The following is a 20,267-nucleotide window of genomic DNA, read 5'->3' on the forward strand; positions in this document are numbered from 1 at the left end:
GCTGACCACAGGCTAACTTGGTGTAGGCGAAGCGCCGCAACTTGTTCAAAACACCGACAAGACTACCGTCAGAATTGCTGACATTGTTCACTGTGGTGCACGTGGAAAGCTGACGCCACGGCCTGTCCAACACTTTCATTAACATTCAGGCACAAACAGAGTATGGCGGAGACAACCCCCAACCCATCGGTTATACACGTAAAAGTCCATTCGGGCAAAACACGAGTGCACGTGAGGGTTGCAACACATTAACGAAGAAGAAGAAGAAATCCTAGTAACGTCGCTGGGCAAATATTTGGTCAGACCATAGACCAAATGGTCTCAGTCTCGGGTCGAACAACCAGCTGTTTGACAAATTAATACAGCGTGAGACCTTTACGCTGACACCGATTTGTGAGATTAACACATGGGTTACCAGACCATAATTTTGTCTGTGGGGAGCATTGTGCAGCGGGAAATCGCGGTATGGAGACCGAAAAGTGTACGGAACCAAAAGAAGAAAACCGCGTGGGAATATAGAGCTGTGGGAAATCGCGGTATGGAGACCGAAAAGTGTACGGAACCAAAAGAAGAAAACCGCGTGGGAATATAGAGCTGTGGGAAATAGCGGTCCTTCGAAACGTTGGTTTGTCGCACGTGTCTGGAATCACCGAGCTGAGGGAATATTGGGTTCTTGGATTATTGGTCGGGGGTAACTTTGTCAATCAAAGTCCAGTTCTGATACTGTCACTATGTCAGACACAGAGACTATTAATTCTATCAATATTCCCAGATGGCATGGTGTACTTATGTCAAGTTGCCCTCAACGAATACCATGGGGTCTGGAGTTTACCTTGAACAATCACATGACGTGCTGTCTGCACTCAAGTTATATCCGTCCTTCCTTCCCGCCACTCCCCATAAATATACCTTTCGATGCGACAATTCCCCCCCCCCCCCCCCCCCCCGTCTCCCCCTCTCTCTCTCTGCCCACTTCTCCACTTCGAATTCTGCTTTTTTGAGAAACTTGGGTTGTAGTTTGAGGAATCCCCCCCCCCCCCCTTCCGTCTCTGCCCCTATCTCCCCTTCGAATTCATGTTGTTGAGACACCTGGGTTGTGGTCTGAGGACTCACCCCCCCCCCCCCCCCCCCGTCTTTCTTTCTCCCTCTCTCTCTCTCCTTCGTCTCCTCCAAATGTTTTTGAGACATTTGCTGTATTCTCGGAACTCCTAATAGGGTAAAACCTACAACGGTATCTCACACATTACGGCTTGACACACTATCTTGTCTGGCGGAAGGAAGTTGTATAACGTCGTCTGGGGCTGGGTTAGTACCAGTGTTAGAGACTGGCAAGAAACAGAAATACTGTACTTCTTACAGTTTCATCCGTAACCAGGACCGTAATTTACACCTTGGCAAATCTCACGACGAAGTGCGGATATTACTTTTATGATGTGCATCTGCAAGCTGCTAATAAAGATTGATTGATTTATTGATTGATTGGTTGGTTGGTTGGTTGGTTGGTTGGTTGGTTGGTTGGTTGGTTGATGGATGGATGGATGGATGGATGGATGGATGGATGGATTGATTGATTGATTGATTGATTGATTGATTGATTGATTGATTGATTGATTGATTGATTGATTGGTTGTTTGTTTGTTTGTTTGATTGATTGATGGATGAATTGATTAGTTGTTTGATTGGTTGATTGACCTTTGATAGACGTTTAAGGCACAGCCTAGTCTTACAACCTGTCCTTACTACATCATAGTACATCTACAACACAAACATGGTAATACATCAATTATAGAGCTACATCCCCAGGAAGAGATGTCTAGAGAAAATTAGATATTTTGGGAAATAATTGAGAAGAGAAATTCCAACTCAGGAAAAGAAACGGCCCGGCTGTAGATTGTGAAAGTGGAAAGATGGATTTATCTCATGTAAAAGCCTCGACAGATCCGAGGTTGTGTGAATGATTGCATGCATGAGAGAGAACCAAAGTACCTTTAAATGAGCGTGTTATATTCTTCATGTTGGAGAAAATGGTGACTAAATGTTTTCCGGTAGACTGAGAATTAGAAATAGAATAGAAATGGACATTTATTAATCGCCGTTTCTCACAAGAGCTCACGGCGATTTACATATTAATTTCTGCCGTGTGAGATGGAATTTTTTACACAATATGTCACGCATTCACATCGGCCAGCAAACCTCAAGCCTATTAGGGCGAGCATTCGCCTTTCACGGCCTTTATTCCAAGTCACACGGGTATTTGGTGGACATTTTTAGCTATGCCTTTTCAATTTTGCCAGGAAAGACCCTTTTGTCAATCGTGGGATCTTTAACGTGCACACCCCAATGTAGTGTACACGAAGGGACCTCGGTTTTTCGTCTCATCCGAAAGACTAGCACTTGAACCCACCACCTAGGTTAGCAAAGGGGGGAGAAAATTGCGGCCTGACCCAGGCCTGAACACGCAACCTCTCGATTCCGAGCGCAAGTGCGTTACCACTCGGCCACCCAGTCCCTGGCCGTATTCAGGCCGTATTCTCTCCCTCTCTCTCTCTCTGAATTGAGGCCAGGGTGATGGTGTATGTATGTGTGTGCATGCGTGCATGCGTGTTTGTGTGTAGAGCGATTCCCTGAAAACTGCTGGACAGATTGTAATGAAACGTTACACGTGATTTATTCCAGATAGCATCCACAGACATTTCGTTTCTCACTATTTTGATACATGCCTATCATATGGCGTCAAATCTGGCTTTTAAATAAAAGTTAAGGCGGCACTGTCACAACTGGATTTTTTCAAACACATCCATTACATTTTTGATCAAACAATCTGAGACTTGATCCGATCTTTTACATACGCATTTCAGTTTCTAAGCTCAACAGTTAATTATTTAATCTGCCAATTACAATTTTACCTCAAATTCAAATTGTAAAAACATCAACAGACACAAACGTGATTTTATTGTTGTCTTTATTATTCCTTGAATCCTGAATGATTCTTGGGCATGGTATGAAAACGCCCCAGAAATCAAGACAAAATGTTCCATGTAATTGTTTTTAGTATCCGCGTGGTCTCGGTCGAAGGGTTTCGATCGGATAAGAACGTACCAGTCTTGGTGAAAAAAAAGCAGTGTTTTCAGTGTCATTCTTTTTAGCCGACAGATAGACTAAATGTTTTGATATCGCTATACGCGACTTGTTTTCTTCTTCTTTTTCGTTTGCACTGATTGCAATTATGCATGATCGATACCCCTAACACAGTTTTTGAAGTGCAGAAACTATTCATATCACGCGCTAAATGGGACAGGAAAATCAGCCGGCAAATATAAATTGAATTAGAAATCTTCCCCACAGAAACACAAAAGTCTGTGCAGATCAGTTTCCTCATCTGGCTCACACAGAAAAGCAATGAATTGCGAACAGAAAAGAAAGGAATAAATCTCACTCTGAATTACTGCATATTTCTGTCATAGAAACAGCCATAAATCAGAAAGAAGTAATCCTGGCTCGAAAAAGACAACAACACAAAAACAAACAAAGAAAAATAACAAAAAATAACAAAGAAACAAGACTTGTTGGCTGCAGTCAAAACGTCTGTGCCACAAAAGGTGGCTCGACGAGATTTAAACATTGGTGGGAGATCGATATAATTATGCCTCCCTTGCCTTCTAAGCGGTGTCGAGTCGCGATTGATTTCCGGTCTGAGTGGTCATGCGCAACCGGGGTTATTGCTACGTGGCTTCAGGCATTGACCGAGACTATCCTATTTCAAGTCTCGGAATCACCAGACATCTTCCGATAAATCAAGACGGAGGTAAAGAATTCTGAACGAATAAGGTGTAGTCTGTCAGAAAGCTATACACATAAAAAAGCTACCTTTTTCTGCCTGTTTTTTCCCTTCTTTTACGTCACCTCTCAACCCCGCCCTCCCTCCCTCTCCTCCAGCCCAATCTTGCTCTCTCTCTCTCTCTCTCTCTCTCTCTCCCTCCCTCCCTCTCTCTCTCTCTCCCTCCCTCTCTCTCTCTCCCTCCCTCTCTCTCTCTCTCCCTCCCTCTCTCTCTCTCTTTCTCCCTCCCTCTGTCTCTCTCTCTCTCCCTCCCTCTCTCTCTCTCTATCTCTCTCCCTCTCTCTCTTCCTCTCTCTCTCCCTCCCTCTCTCTCTCCCTCTTTCTCTCTCTCTCTCTCTCTCTCTCTCTCTCTCTCTCTCTCTCTCTGCCTCTCCCTGCCTCTCTGTTTGTGCCCCAGCTCTCTTTTCTTTCTCTCTATCTCTCTTCCTCTCCAACTCTCTTTTTCTCTCCATCTGTCTGTCTGTCCCGGCATGTCTGTCTGTATGTAAGTCTGTCTGTCTCTCTCTCTGTCTGCGAAGTTGAGAGAGAGAAATAATGATAGAGAAAGAAGAACCGAGAGAGAGACAGAGACAGAGAGACAATTAAGACAGCGACAGAGAGAGCGAGAGAGCAAAGAGAGTCTGTGTGCGAGCGATTGACTACGCGTCGCTTGTGTTTGAAGTGCACACGTGCACCCATGCATTTTCATGTGCCCGTATTTTTCAAGCTTGTCTGTATGCTAACTCCCTGGAATAAACAAGAAACAATCTTGCACAGATAGCATGACAATGACGAGAACCCAATCCAGAGATGTCTTCAAGGCGGAAATAGCTTAACTAACACAGGCCTTGGAATCACATTTTTCTCCTGGATTTCGTTGCAACCATATCGCCTAGGCGTATAGCCCAGCTTAGGAGAAAACGGAGAAGATGTCAACAAATAGACAAGCAAACACCAAGCAATAAAAAGACGAGGTAGCCACGAAAGCTCCACAAGAACAACAGACGATAGATTAACTGCCAAGGAGTAAAGAAAAGCGGAAGAAGAATCCACACAATCAGTGTATAAGTAAAAGATACAACGTAATATGAATAAACTCATTCTGTAACTGCCAAGACGCAAATAAATCATTGAGCACGTCTGGACGCGCTCCAAATGAAAAGGCGGAAGGAGGATCTTCTTTTTTTTTCTTTTTCTTTATTTTTATTTATTATTATTATTTTTATTTTTTTACATTGCAATACAGGGTCGACCAGGCAAAATGGCTGACGGTCTATCTCGTCCTAAATGCAGCAGTAGATAGAAATATCATTTTACTTTTTATCTTTTATTTTGTTTTTATATTGCAATCAAAGCAACAATGGGGAAACGACTGCCCCATCCGCGAACTTTGTGAATCTGTAATTGTCAAACAAAGATAAATTTAAATAGTAAAGGCAGGAAAACGTTAAAAATAAGAAAAACGAAATCGAAAAAAAAGATTTCAGAGAGAATGAAACAAATGCAACGTAAAGGCAAAAACACATGAAAATAAACATGTATGATACAATAAAAAAGCACAACAAGATAAACTTATGAATGTGCTCTTATAAAGACAAAAGAATAAAGTGGCGGACGATTTTATAAATTCATTGTTCAAACCAATCAAAACAACTAGTCTACAATAGGAAATAAAAAAAATTAAAAAAAATGTATGGCGCAATTAAGTTGGCTCGTCTATTTCAGTGAAAAAAACTTAAACATCCTTCCAACATTTAGCATGAAAGTGTTTGAAAGGCGCCAAGACCAGATGATTAAAATGTTCACGTGAAATAAAAATGTTCATGAGATAATTGCACATATCACTGCAAATTACCATTTTATCCCCGAGATAATGTTTAATTTTCAGAGTTGATCTAGCTAGGAAACGAGCCGACCCAAACATATTTAATTGTAGGCACTACTTCCGACCTGTTAATACTAAACTTAGTGGAGGGAGAGCTTCAAGAGTCGTTTAAAACTTTCCAAGTAGTTACGTACTAACATTTCATGCATACGGGCCCAGGTTGTTATATGCACTGTGAGCGCCTTTCCAACTGAACACTTATCACGTTAACATTCATTCATCTGGTCGCTCATTGTGAAATGCGGGAATTCGTTTTGCACTGATTAATCCTTACGATCCTGACTGGCGCGAGTAATATCCGATTTACTCTAAATGCCAGAATATGGCAGCGAATTGCTCTAAATAGTGTTCACCGAATTTGTCAAAGCGGATTTTGTTGAGAAGGCTTAGCGGGGGGGGGGGGGGGGGGACCTCAACCCTCGCCCGTTTCCCCAACAACATTGTTTCGTTTTGTCCCCATAGTCAATGACCAGGCTTTTAACTTGGAATAATAGTAACGCACAGCATGTGAACCTCAACATTGTAGCACGAAGAGTACGTACTCACTACCTGCATGGAAAAAGCCAATACTAAGAAGAAGAACAAGAATTTATTCCGCCATAAGCATAAAAGCCATTGGTATAAATTTATTCTTGTGTGGATAACAATCATACAATACTGCGGTCAATGAAACGCGAGCATTTCAGAGGCTGTATCTAAACCGCAAACTTATGACTTTTGAGCTTTACAATAAATTTGTGTGTCAAGTGGCAACACAAAAATCGCCCATCAGCTAACTCAGAGGAAATTATACGTTTTCTGATCGGCGACTTGGTCATCTTTGTCCCACATATCCAAAGTGTGTCTTTCTGAAAATAGGTCTGATTTGCCGTGTGTACGCTTATTTATCACACCTTTCAAGATCTGTTTTGCTCCATTCCTCGGTCAGGTTCTGTCCAATGAGCAAAACAGATTTGAGAAGCTTGCGAGTTCAAACGAATATATCAACTGACTTTAGCGTTGGACTCTTTTCGAGTGTAAATTCGAAGGATTTCTCTTGATTTGTTAAAAACAAACACGGTACGTGTACAGGGCAGAAACCGCGAAAGCTGAAATCAAGTCATTTTAACAAAAGACAGTTCTAATCGTCCTCAACAATTGTTCTTCTTAAGCACTATATAAACGTCGTTTTTGAACATATTTTTAATAATGTAAAACGTCCACCACCAAACCTTCAGCCAAACTATACCTAGCACGCACACTCTAAAAGACGGCGTCATGCTACCTATGTGGCAAGGAAAGATACCGTGCGGCATGCAGTTTGACAGTCTCCCAATTAGGTGACCCTGAGAAGAGATACGTTATTTTCCAGTTTCAGCCTTTTCCCCGACCTTTAAACAGTTTTCTAGCACAAACGACGAAACTGTGTCTGTGTCGGGTTTGAAAACAAATCCAAAGAAAAACAAGAAGAAGAAAACCCACTCTCATCCCAAGCGACCTACCTGTCTCTTGTCTGACGCTAGTTATAAAACAGCCCTGAAACTCACGTTGTATTTGTTTTCCTTTCTACCTGTAGGTGTGGAAGAAATGTGGAGCAGATTAGCCCCTTTTACGCTGATGACTTCTGCAGAATGACGACTCTTGACACTACAGCACGACTTCGGTCTCTAAGAAAAACAAAGCTCTTTTACTTCGACAAGATAGAAACATATATGCGGGGATTTGAAGTGTTATTGTTGGTTGTGGGATAACAATGGGGAGCGGAAGAGAGAGACATCGAGAAAGAGGTGCAGTAGTTCTTTCTTTCTTTATTTATTTGGTGTTTAACGTCGTTTTCAACCACGAAGGTTATATCGCGACGAAGGTGCAGTAGTAACCCATGCAGTAAATCATCATTCTCGTACTGAAAACAGTGGCCAGAAAACAGCTGCCAATGCAGCAGAGAACTTCGAAATGAATTTTTGTTTCTAATTTAAAGACTCCCATTGAGCTCAACCCATAGGTTTAAGGCTTTTTCAGCTGTTGCAGCGTATAAAAATTAGGTGTTCTACCAACTGGGGCTATTCAAATCTTTGTAGTTTGTCAGAAATCAATAATTGAAGATAGTTTCGAAATAAACCCATACCCTTCGCCGTGATATTTTTAGAACAGTCACGTGACAGTGTATAGCGAGGCGATTCTATGTTTAGAACATTTACCGGAAACGGATTTCCCCTACAAACAAAGATGGCTTCTCAAGATGTGAAAGATCGTCTTCGATCTATGCCTCCAAAAGTATGTTTGCCTCCTACACCACCTGCTGTGCCTGTTGCCAGAGTTGCAAGCACGGCTTCGGCCAAGAAAAAAAAGAAAAAGCTGAGGGAGAAATTGAAAGTTTGTTTGACCAGCCAATTCGAACGATGGGGGGCCCTCCGAGGACAGGTGTTTGCCAAGACACCTCATTTGTTGAAACCTCACAACAGATCAAAAGCAGACACGGAACTTTCTAGAATCCTCATGGACGCGTAAGTATCGTTTAAATTCAATTCAAATTCCTCCTTTGTTCTTGTCATTTGCTTGTTTTGTTTTCTCTTTGAGTACCATGTTTTCAAATAATAATTTACAGTGACAGTGTGACGAACATTCGTTTCAAAACCAAAGTGTTGTTTCCAGTCAATCAGTGCTTTCTTGACTACTGTACTTCTTTTTCTGTTTTAGGTACGAACGAACTCAAGAGGCCGCATTGACTGACCCTCAACCAGGATGTTCTACTTGGGATATTGAAAGCAGGTCAGTGTCAATTGATACATTGTGAAAGTCAGCTTCACACAGAGCTCTGATGTACATTTACCAATTTGCTCAGCTGGGTGTAGTGAATGTAGGAACCGAATTTATTTCAAAGTGCATGGATTTTGTTTTTGTTCTTATTCAACAGAGCTGTGCAGAGACCAGACTTTGCTAAACAGCCTCCGCAGAAAACTTCCACCCCAGGGCAGCTCCTGCAGCAAGCAAAAGTCAGCACCACCCCCGACCTCTCCTCTGTCCCTAGTTCGTCCAAGCCGTGGTAAATGTATTTTGTAAACTGATAATTATAGATGAACATTCGTTTCATTTTTTTTTTCAGTCAATTAGCGCTGTATTGACTTCTGACTTATTTTTATGTTTTACTTTTAGCTATCAACAGATTCAAGAGGCCGCATTGACTGACCCTCAACCAGGATGTTCTACTTGGGATATTGAAAGCAGGTCAGTGTCAATTGATACATTGTGAAAGTCAGCTTTACACAGAGCTCTGATACATTTACCAATTTGCTCAGCTGGGTGTAGTGAATGTAGGAACCGAATTTATTTCAAAGTGCATGGATTTTGTTTTTGTTCTTATTCAACAGAGCTGTGCAGAGACCAGACTTTGCTAAACAGCCTCCGCAGAAAACTTCCACCCCAGGGCAGCTCCTGCAGCAAGCGAAAGTCAGCACCACCCCCGACCTCTCCTCTGTCCCTAGTTCGTCCAAGCCGTGGTAAATATATATATGTACTTTGTAAATTGATACTCATACTCATAGACCGTTTATTGACAGTAAATGGGGTTCACAAAAACTTAAAAAAGAAATGTTGGGAAGATTGGTTTCAGATTTTGTTCAGTTTGTCAGTTTGCTAGTTTCATGCATTTAAACACATTTTAATCAGGTGATGGTCAGAGTTGATTGTTTGACATTTTTCAGTACACCTTTATCAGGTGTGGAGCCATTCGAGGAGGAGCCAGAACTTGAGATTGAAAAGTGAGTGCATTTACTGAACATGGTGCAGTGTTGATTTTGGTTGGCTGGTTACACCGGTTGTATATTGTCTCCCTTGCACAAATAACTGTCTTGTTTAAATCAAAAACCGCTATCTATTTACAAAGTTCTAAATGCTAAACTTTAAATCGTCTCCACAAGTGCCAGTGGGTTCACATTATCGATTGATTCAAGGTGTGTTAAATAGTCAAATCATATTTATAAATAACTTTTTTTTTCAATTATAGGACTGATCAGCCTGCCAAAGAAGGGAAAGGGATGAGGTCAAAACGGTAAGCTTGTCATTGTTTGTTATCTGCATTTGAGTTGAGTTGGCAAACTGTCGGCCAGAGATCAACACCAGCCGGTTACCTCAGTTTACAATGACGGCAGTCATTAGTGTCTACTATTGTTGATTGTTGAGTTGGTTGCTGGTTTAGTTATACCAATTATTACTTCTTGTTTTTTCAAGATAATGAAATGTAATGTCAACAGAAACTGGATACTGTTGAGGGGTGTTTTGATTTACCCAGTACATCTAGTTCTTGTTTGCATGTTTTAATACATTATAATTACCATTTTTATGTTTACAGGCAGAACATTGACCGCTCCTTTGTCAACCCTCTCAAGTAAGTGTAGTATTATTAAAAAAGCTAATTTGTAAAGAACCATGTGAAAATAATAATGATGAAAAACAAGACACACACACAAACAATGAGAATATTCTGATAATAAAGGTCATTTGATGATTTTTTATGTTTTCGGAGATACATGTAGTAGTATTATAGATTGGCACTGCAGGCACATTTTTTCTTGTTTGTCAGTTGACAACTTACATTATTATTTTGAGTGATGCTAACTTTGTTTTCAATGTCTCTCTTGTGCAGCATCACTGTTGAATTCAGTGATTTAACCTGTGATGGTGATTTAGATGGTGATGACAGCGACTTTGATGTCGATGATATCGAGCTGGAATCTCAAGACGCCAGTTTTTTTCTCACCATGGATGTGTATGTTTTGCATTTCTTATTAATGTGTTGCTTTTGTAAGAATAAAACAAATTCTAATCTATTTCATTTGTATGTAATGTATACATGAATTTATACATTTATGTTGTAAAATGATTAAAATGGTTTCATTCTTCTAGGGAAGTCTAATCTACATCAGACTGTATTGCACACTGAATGTTATTATTATTTTTTATTTATTCCTATGTGTCAGGGATGAAAAGTATGCCAAGGAGGCAGACGAGGTGGCCTTTGAGGAGGTGGCGTACGGCCAGCAGGAGGACGAAGAGACAGGTGATGCTGACACTGCGGAGGAGGTGGAGTTAGGACCAGGCATCACCAGGATAGCCACAGCAGACCAGTGCCAGGACATTTGCAACAGCACACTGTGCCTAGCATTTGTCCACCAACTAAAGGCACTGGCTGCTGTGAGCATCAGGAAATGCTCCACTGCTGGGTGTGAGCATGTTCCTGCCGTGAAGGAGGGCTTCACAGGCTCAGCACTGTACCTCAGATGGGTGAGAACATTTTATTTTTTACTCACATGCGAAGCAAAAGTCAGTCTATGTACTCACCTGGTTCATCTGTCCGTCTGGCCGTTCATTCGTTAAAAACTAAAATGTTGAATTTATCTTGGACACTACTAAGTCTAACAGCACTAAATGTGGCATGATGGTTCAGATTTCAGAATGCACTTAGGCTTCATCAACTCATTATGTTTGTACATGTATATGTTCCTAGTAATCCTACTGACAGTGACACATTGAATTTTTATAAAGTCATTTGCATTTTTGTTTTTTTCAAATCTGATCTGTGAATTTCAGGAATGTGTGAAAGGCCATGTGAGCCACACATGGTGTGCCCAGCCCACCCTGCCCAACAAAATTCACTGTGGTGATTTTCTAGTCAGCACATGTATCCTCCTAAGTGGAAATAATTATGCCAAGCTGGCGTTGTGGGCGAAGGTGCTGAACCTGCCCTTTCCTGGTGCTACCTTCCACCAGGCTGTCCAGAAACATTATGTGGTGCAGGTAATTAAAAAACAGTTAAAAAATAATTTATAATGTGTGTGTATAAAATGGAAAGAAAATGGAATTTGGATATTGATAGTTGTGTTGTTTATGTTTGCCTGCCAGTTTGTGTTAATATCTATGCATGTTTGTTTTTACCTGTTTAAATATTGTAAAGCGCTATGAGTAGATTGTCTAGAAACGCGCTATATAAATGTCCATTATTATTATTATTATTATTATTGATCTCTATCTTTATCTCTAGCAAACTCAAAGCGCGGCAAAGGTTGCACTATACAGGCGCCCTACTCACGGCCCAACGGGGATTTGAACCCGGGTTGCTGTATCCCTGGGGAATCGTGTTCACCACAGAACCAACCGGCCACCCTAGTTACAAATGATGTTTAGAAACTAAAAGCAACCCATTCTCGTTATGTATTCAGATGTTTTGTAACAAGTATGGCATTTTTTGTTGTTGTCTAGAACAGTTGACATAGTCTAGTCTGTGAGGCAAAATTCTTGCTTTGTGTGTCCCTCAGTGACTGTCCCAACTCACAAGAATATAGATATATAACTTTGTTTTCCATTTATCATAAAGGCTGTGAAGGACACATGGAAGGACCACCAACGAGCCATCTTCGACTCATTGGCAGAGCAAAATTTGGTTGTTCTGGGTGAGTGTTTGTTGTTCTTTTGTGATTTATGTTTGACCCCTTTGTCACTGTTGTGCCATTTCAGAAATATAATGTATCCAATGCTGTAGACTTAACCCAACCCCACCCCCCACCCCCCCAACCCCACAATAATATTGAAATGAATGTCTAAAATCAACTTTATATTTTCTATTTTATTTCTCAAAAGCAAAACATGATGTGATGCAGGACATAATATTCAATTTTGGACATTGTATCAAGGCGTGCTTGCTTTTGAGAAATAGACTGAAAGAAAAAGTTACATTTTCATGTAACCCACTGAAATTGACTTCCTGTTGTCAAGTGACGGCAGAGCACTTTTTATTGAACATTTATTTTGTTATGTCATTCCATTTTTGTGTGTGTGTGTGTGCAGGAGATGGACGCAATGATTCACCAGGTCAGTACGATTATTGCAGACCTGCATTATTCAATGACCCAATATATACCATGTCCCCAATTTTACATAGTCATTGGAATATTAGAATGTGCTATTTACCATCATGTAGAATGATATAGTCTAGGCGCTTGAGTAATTGGCTTGCCTGTGTTCTCGTAACCATGTTAACAAACAACTGAGCTTAGAAAAGCCTTGCAATTTTGATGTCCGGTCAGAGAATATTGTTTGCAGGTTTCATCATAAATGGTTACTTTTTAATGGTGCATTGAATTTTCAAATAGGTCATTGCGCACAGTACTGCAGCTACACTCTTATGGAGGCTGAGACCACAAAGATTCTCTCTGTCCAGTGTGTGGACAAACGGGAAACACAGCGAAAATCCACGAACATGGAAAGGGTTGGATTTAAGAGGGCACTGGATGAGGTAGTGCTTGAAGGTGAACGGGTGGACACCACTGTTGATGAGGTCGTCACTGATGCCCATGTGGGAATAGCTGCAGATATGAGTATGTTCTGTTTCCTCTTTTCCCCCCTTTGTGTGTGTGTGTGTGATTAACAGTCAATTATATGTTAGCGGTAATTTATTATGCAACATTTATTATCTATACATACATCAGTCCCATCTGGATGGACAGTGCAGTGAGTTAGAATGCTTAATTTCAAGATAATATACCTCTTGCCCACTTTGGGGATACAGTTTAGAGTGTGTCACCATTATTGTCTCTTTAGCAGCTGTTGTTCATTGTATTATGTGTGCATTGCTAAGCCCTTTTCATTTAATTTGGGCTGGTCATTTTAGCAAACATTTTAAAAATGTATGCACCAAATATTTGATATTGCAAATGAATATATTTTGTTCTTTGTTTTGTCAAAAAGAGGCGATCGGAAAAAAACATTCCCTTGATGTGTGGCATGTTGCCAAAAATATTGGCAAGAAGCTAGCCAAGGTACGTATGTTGTAATTGTGTTATAGTTTGATACAATTTTGAAATATTGTGAATGCTTTATTGGTTTTCTCATGTTTTCTTTGGTTTGTTTGTGTGTGTATCTTTACATTTTACATTTGCATTTTCTTCTTAGATTGCTGCAGGCAGTAAAGGTCGCAAGCTGCAAAAGTGGATCCCTTCGATAGTGAACCACTTTTGGTTCTGCTGCCAGAAGGCTGACACCAAGACAAAGTTCATGGTAACCTGTTTGGTCATTGTCTTGTTTGGTTATTTGTACGGTTTCATTTACAAATAATAATAGCACGTCAATCACAATTATGCACTAATTTCAATAGTTTGAAAAAAATCAGGCATGTATAGTTTTCTGAATGTGTCTGTTCCATTCCAGGGTATGTGGCGAGGAGTTTTGCAACATGTTTGCAACATACATTCTTGGGATGCTGGTGCCTGGTGCTGCGACCATGAAGACCTGGGCGGGGAAAGGGAGGATGGGAGGGCCTGGCTTGATCCTCAGGAAGACCGTGCCCTAGTGAAACAGCTCGCCTCTGTGGTCTTAGACCAGACTCTGATCCAGAAAGCAGAGTTGGTCATCACAAACAGGTTAGAAGATTATTATTACTCACTATTGAGGGAGAAATCAGGGAACTGTTTACAGTGTGCATGAAAGGAGATTATGTGGGTGCAACAAGTATGAACTTGTTTGTGTGGTTTTGTAATTACTAATACTCGATGTAAAAATCAGGAGTTGTAGTGCTCATACTGATGTGTGCTGGCCAACATTATACAGTGGAACTCTGTTATAGTGAATATAAGAATTTCGCTGTAACAGGGTTGATTTATATCATACAGTGAGGTAAATAAACAAGAAAACCTATCGCTACAGTATCAGCAGAACATCACTGTAAAATATTTAATGATAAGCGTGTTCACTTCTACCATTATATATAATACTTTCTTTTTACATACAGGAGCACATGCCCCCTGGAGGTGTTTCACCAACATTTGTTGATGTATGCGGGCAAAAGGTTTGCGTACACACCTCCGGTTTATGAAGCCAGGATTCTGTTGGCAGCCATGGACCACAACACTCATGCTGGTCGACCCTTGGCGACTTCAAAGGATGGCAGAAAGAAGTAAGTACATGTATTGAAACACACTCAATGCAATGTTTTTGTTGTTTGTTTTTTTCACAGGCCAAACATGTAAATTCAGGCTTCAAGTTCTAGATGTATGATCATGTCCTTGGCATGTTTAGTTATATTATGACATTCAAGGCCATTACAAGGGTTAGTGTCAAGCATTTTAGTCATAATTGTTCTTGTTCTATGTTGATAGGTATCACAGATGCTTCAATAAGAAAACCGGCCGCTGGTCGGTATTCCCTGTGAAGGTCCCAAAGACCTACCACCACATTCCAGCCCTGAAGCTGCGAATCATGGAGATGAGACTACAAGACCCGTTGCCACTGCACAGGAAAAAACCTCTGGCACAAGAGGACCCAAGGAGACTGTCAACACACCTGGCAGCAACCTCCCCACCTCCAACTAGTGAACTTGTTGCACAGAAAAAATCTCGTTTTACCTGAATGACGGTAGCAGTTGAGCTGGTAGTAGCCCAAAAGGAGGCAGAACATAAGGAAAGAGTGTCAAGTGGGATAATTATTACCTCCCTTTTTGTCTGCGGTTCTGTTACAGTTGTTTTTGACATGTGGAGAGGTACAACAATATGACACCAGTGGACTTTTGAAAGGCCCTTTTCAAGACAGCAATGTTTGTATGTGTGGGTAACCAGTAAAAATGCATAGACCCGCATAGTTCTATGGCATGGCTGTGTTTAGTTTTTTAATTTAATCTGCTGCCTTATCATGGACCCTAAATTGCGCTATTTCACCAATATAGATGGGAGGCTCTTGTATACATTGGCGAATAATGATTTTAATAATAACTTTGAAAAATAGTAATAACTTTGTGATTATACATTGGCAGACTAAATTTGCAAGAAAAGCATTTATCAATAGTTTCCAAAGCTGTATCATTTTAGTTGAGACTGTGTTGTATGATTTTCACTTCAAATTGATATCAATTGCCTTAGACTACATTTTGCTTCACAGGCTAGATTCAGGCGGCATAGAATGGCTGCAGGCACAAGAAACTCACATTGCAACACATATTATAATTGAGCATGTTGGAATGTTCGGCTGAAAATGTACCTCCCATTATAATTAAAGGAATGTCAGCGACAACCCACCTCTCAATGCAGGGACTGAGGGAGTGGTTGTGACATGGTGATCATGTTTTTTTTTTCTTTTCTTGTTTAGTTGAAAATATTGCTTGTGTACAATAATTGTTTATTCATGATACTAATGTGTGTGCGAGAGAGACTGAGGGTTTGTACAACATGTGTTAGTATATTCTTATTATGTGTGGCTGCAAGCGTGACTTAGCATATCTGTTTAGTTGGCTTTTGTACATGTTTACCTGGAAACAATATGAGAATAATGGTGGTAACGATACTTGATATTTGTCTGTCTGTTCATTTGTTTTTATGAGTGCGTTGTGGTGTGGTAATTGTGCAACAGTATGTCTGCTGAAAGAAAAGAAAAAAACAAAAAACAAAGACAGAAACTGTTTGTTGTCTGCAGATAAAGGGATGTACACCACTTTGAAAATGACTAAAGACTATTGTGTGTTTGTTGTGTGATATAAATTTAAAAACAATAACATCATGTTTCTTTTTCTGAACCCATTACAAAAAGTGGAAGTGATTCAGATTCTGTATTCAGAATTACACAATTTCAAAATCTGACAGCATAATTTACATGATATGACATTGTGTCACTGCTGGCACATGAACTTGTTTTGTTGTTGGTCAAATATACATTTATTAAAATTAACTTGTGGAGTCATACTAGTACATACAAAGTAAATGAACACAAACTTGTACAAAACAAACAGCTCAGCTGAAGAAACCATTTTAACATAATTTTCTAGTCAACCAAAATAACATTCTCATTTTCAAGACAAAATGTTTCTGTAATATTTTTCTTGCACTCAAAAAGTAATGTGTGCAAAAACCCATGGAAACAATCAAACAGCTGTTACAACCATACAGAGAGGCAATTAAAAATTTGAAAACTAAAAGTCAAACATGTCCAAGTCCTCAGGACATTTTGGTGCTTGAGGAAGAGACAGACGAAAAATATCCCTCCATGTTGTGTGTCGGTATTCAAGAGCAATTACCCCATCTACTGCAAGCGCGCTGGAATGTATCCTGTATAAACATTGTTGGGACTGGGGTAAGTATCCCGAATGGCCCACACACAACATGAAGGGATAGCCCTCCTGTTACCAGCCCCCAAACGACCATGCTGCCAGAAAACAAACTGGCGATAGGCAGCATGGCGATTGGAGGCGGCTTCGCCTCCCTCTTCCGCAAACACCAAAATGTCCACCCGCTGCCTCCTGCTCAGGTGTAGCACGAACGGATGTAAAATGATGTTCATCTCCTGCAAAAGAAAAAAGAAATAATAATTGTAATCATCAAAGTAACAACACATCACATTGACCCGGGTTCGAATCCCTGTTGGGCCTTGAGTGGGGCGCCTGGTAAAGTGCGACCTTTGCCGCGCTTTTAGTTTCCTACACAGCAAAGATAAAGCGCGTTGTAAATATCCAAATTTCATTTTTTTTCAAATACAAAAATAAGAAATACAAAAATAAATAAATAATAATAATTGGACTCCAAGGACTACATACCAATGTGAACTTCAAGGGAAGAGGAAAGTCGTTCACTAAAAGAAATTTGCTATTACAGTTTAGATTTTTGTCTAACAGAGAGAACCCAAGGGGGAAAAAAACCCTCTTCATTATAAGTGGAAAATCACAATAATAGAGTCCACTATAGTATGAGTACTAGCAGGTTCCACTGTATATCATTACATACAACTATATTACCCTGCACAAGTACACAATCTGACCATGACTGTGTTTATCTTTTTTTTCATGTAAATATTTTTTTAATAAATACTTTTTTATATAAAAAATGGGCATACGTACAGGCATTCTTGATATGCACTGAGTGCGGCGCTGGCAGCAGATCCGTTCTGCAGGTGTGGGCATGTGCCGACAATGTCGGCACACACACCAGTCCGGCCAGGCTGCATGGTCTGGTGATGGTGCAGGTGTTGGCACAGACGACTGATCGGCTGTTTTCAACAGAAAGCATTTTTATTTCTTAATTTATGATACATATTTTATGATTACCAATGTCAAAGTAAAAAAAATCAATAATGCACCATGGATGTAAATATATTTTTTTTGTTTTGTTTTTTGTATACAACAACAACAAAACCATTGAAAAAATACTTTCAGCAGAATGCAGAAACAAAATACTACATAGAGAGCTCACACAAAATACCACAATAATGACAAGAGCAAACTTATATCAGAACACCATAAAGCAGAAGTTACTTACCAAGCATGTCAAAAACAAGACCTGGTTGTGCAACAGCCAGGTCGAGGGCCAGTTGTCGCAGTTGTGCAATATCCAGCTGTTGGATCTGAGTCTGTAATAATGTAAAGACAACAAACATGTTTTAAAATGAAACATGTGTGCTGTTATCATTATCTGTGTATACATGCGAAAGACTTTGCTATTCATATCTCCTCATAATAATGTCAAATTAATTAAAAACACACCTGCAAGTTATTCCTGTGCTGCTGCGCAGTGGGGATGCCGGCCACATCCCACCTCCCTCGACCACCTCTCCCCCTGCCACTTGAAGAGCCCCGCTGCTGTGCTGTCGCCCCTCGTCCTCCTCTCCTCCTTCCTCTCCCCCTGTCTCCTCCTCTTTCGTTACTTGTGGAACATGTCTGAAAACAGCATTAATAAAACATTTGTGTCTTCAACATGAAGAACTAATTTACATCTAATGGTAACTTCTCCAATTCTCTCATCTATGTGTGCCAAACTAGCACATTTTCTCCTCAAACTATAGCGAAACCTGTGGTATCCAACAACGAAGGGGCCCAGACAAAAAGAGTTGGATACCACAGGTAGTTGGATACCACAGGTCAGATTCAGACTAAGTAATACGTATTTGGGTAATTCCCCAGTTGTATATCACAGGGTATTTGGATAAGACCAGTATGGATACCACAGATTTCACTGTAATGTACACATGAAAACACACCTGATCTTGTTCTTGAGGCTGACCACCTCCTCTTCCCCCTCCCCTTCCTCTCCTCCTCCCTCTCCCTCTGTGGGGTGCAGGTGAGTCTGTTTCATGATCACTCCGGCTTGTCTGAAATCAACAATAATAAAATAGTTGTGTCTTCAGCATGTAGAACTAATTTTCATATAATTAATTGTAAGCTCTTCAGTCTCATCTATTAGAGCCAAAATAGCAAATGTTCTCAAACTAATGGACATGAAAACACACCTGATCTTGTTCTTGAGGCTGACCACCTCCTCTTCCCCCTCCCCTTCCTCTCCTCCTTCCTCTCCCTCTGTGGGGTGCAGGCGAGTCTGTTTCATGATCACTCCGGCTTGTCTGAAATCAACAATAATAAAATAGTTGTATCTTCAGCATGTAGAACTAATTTTCATATAATTAATTGTAAGCTCTTCAGTCTCATCTATTAGAGCCAAAATAGCAAATGTTCTCAAAGTAATGGACATGAAAACACACCTGATCTTGTTCTTGAGGCTGACCACCTCCTCTTCCCCCTCCCCTTCCTCTCCTCCTTCCTCTCCCTCTGTGGGGTGCAGGTGAGTCTGTTTCATGATCACTCCGGCTTGTCTGAAATCAACAATAATAAATTAGTTGTATCTTCAGCATGTAGAAATACATCTGGTAAGCTCTCCACTCTTTTTGTCATCTGTGAGTGCCAAACCAGTTTTTACTAGCAAATTTTCTCATCAAACTAATGTATATGAGAACACACCTGGGGGTATGGGTGGGGTTATGAGAGAAATACTTAGGTTAGGACTGCTAGACAGTCAAAGTCTTCTTCTGTCACATTCTTTGCACATGATTCTAGAGGGAGCAAAGAGGGAAGGAGGGCATCATCCATCAAACAAGTGATGACCAAGGAATAATAGAAAATTAAAAACCAACCGAGTACTTTATGCTGTTTACATGTTCTGAGCAAAAGTCCACAAGTACATTGAATGATTGATGTAGTGCTACAGGGATTACGACAGATCTAGAAGCAACCCATCGAAAGCAAAAAGAAGCTAAGAGGCATACAGCCTATGCTCCAAAGTTCATGAAGGCTGTTACCCTTTATAATTATCAAGATCTACGAGTATGCTTACTCTTACCGTCAAACTCAGAAAATGCGAGTGGGGCGGTTTTTGCGGTAGTGACATGAATGACTCTCACTCTGTCACTCTCATGTCGACAGATTGCTTCCAGTTCTTCTTCTTCTTGATAATGTAGAACACTTTTGGATCCCAAATCTAAATAGACTTAAGTTAGGGGCGAAAAGTTATTGCACGGCCTTTGAAACTTACCGATGGCGACGACATAGTGATGTTGTACTTGTCAATTGATAGCGGCAGTAGTGGCGGAAGTAGGGAGTTCCCTTGACTTCCGGTGACGATTACGCCAAAGGCCTTGTTGAATAATGTTTAGGCCTACGAATTCTTTTTCTCGAAAATATCGTACCAACAATTTTTTTCTGTGTTCGAATACTGTAGCCAATCCTCCTTCTATCAACTTTAAAGGACGTTTATGAGATTATTTGTACAAGTGACCAAAATGAATTAATTA

General features: G+C 40.5%; 3 protein-coding genes across 3 annotated transcripts in view; 1 reads left to right on the forward strand and 2 right to left on the reverse strand.

The window, feature by feature from the left end:
- The window catches only part of LOC138981642 (secretin receptor-like), a 120,685-nt gene that overhangs the window by 36,283 nt on the left and 64,135 nt on the right, over positions 1-20,267 (reverse strand). The gene's annotated exons all lie outside the window — the stretch shown is intronic.
- LOC138981640 (uncharacterized) lies at positions 7,666-16,009 on the forward strand. Its single transcript, XM_070354633.1, has 19 exons — positions 7,666-8,185; positions 8,379-8,450; positions 8,596-8,724; positions 8,835-8,906; positions 9,050-9,178; positions 9,383-9,439; positions 9,685-9,729; positions 10,030-10,065; positions 10,324-10,446; positions 10,658-10,961; positions 11,268-11,474; positions 12,052-12,127; positions 12,522-12,545; positions 12,827-13,051; positions 13,422-13,492; positions 13,626-13,730; positions 13,881-14,092; positions 14,461-14,625; positions 14,828-16,009. Exons 1-19 carry the CDS (start codon positions 7,863-7,865, stop codon positions 15,075-15,077), a joined length of 2,625 nt encoding a protein of 874 aa, XP_070210734.1. The 5' UTR covers positions 7,666-7,862; the 3' UTR covers positions 15,078-16,009.
- On the reverse strand, positions 16,220-18,800 carry LOC138981641 (uncharacterized). The gene is made up of 5 exons (XM_070354634.1): positions 18,684-18,800; positions 18,190-18,363; positions 17,966-18,056; positions 17,548-17,696; positions 16,220-16,997 (listed from the first exon to the last, which is right to left on the reverse strand). The coding sequence occupies exons 1-5, from the start codon at positions 18,776-18,778 to the stop codon at positions 16,991-16,993; spliced, it is 516 nt and encodes a 171-aa protein (XP_070210735.1). The 5' UTR covers positions 18,779-18,800; the 3' UTR covers positions 16,220-16,990.

This window comes from Littorina saxatilis, linkage group LG12 (assembly GCF_037325665.1).
Source record: "Littorina saxatilis isolate snail1 linkage group LG12, US_GU_Lsax_2.0, whole genome shotgun sequence".
In the NCBI taxonomy this organism is placed as follows: Eukaryota; Metazoa; Mollusca; class Gastropoda; order Littorinimorpha; family Littorinidae; genus Littorina; species Littorina saxatilis.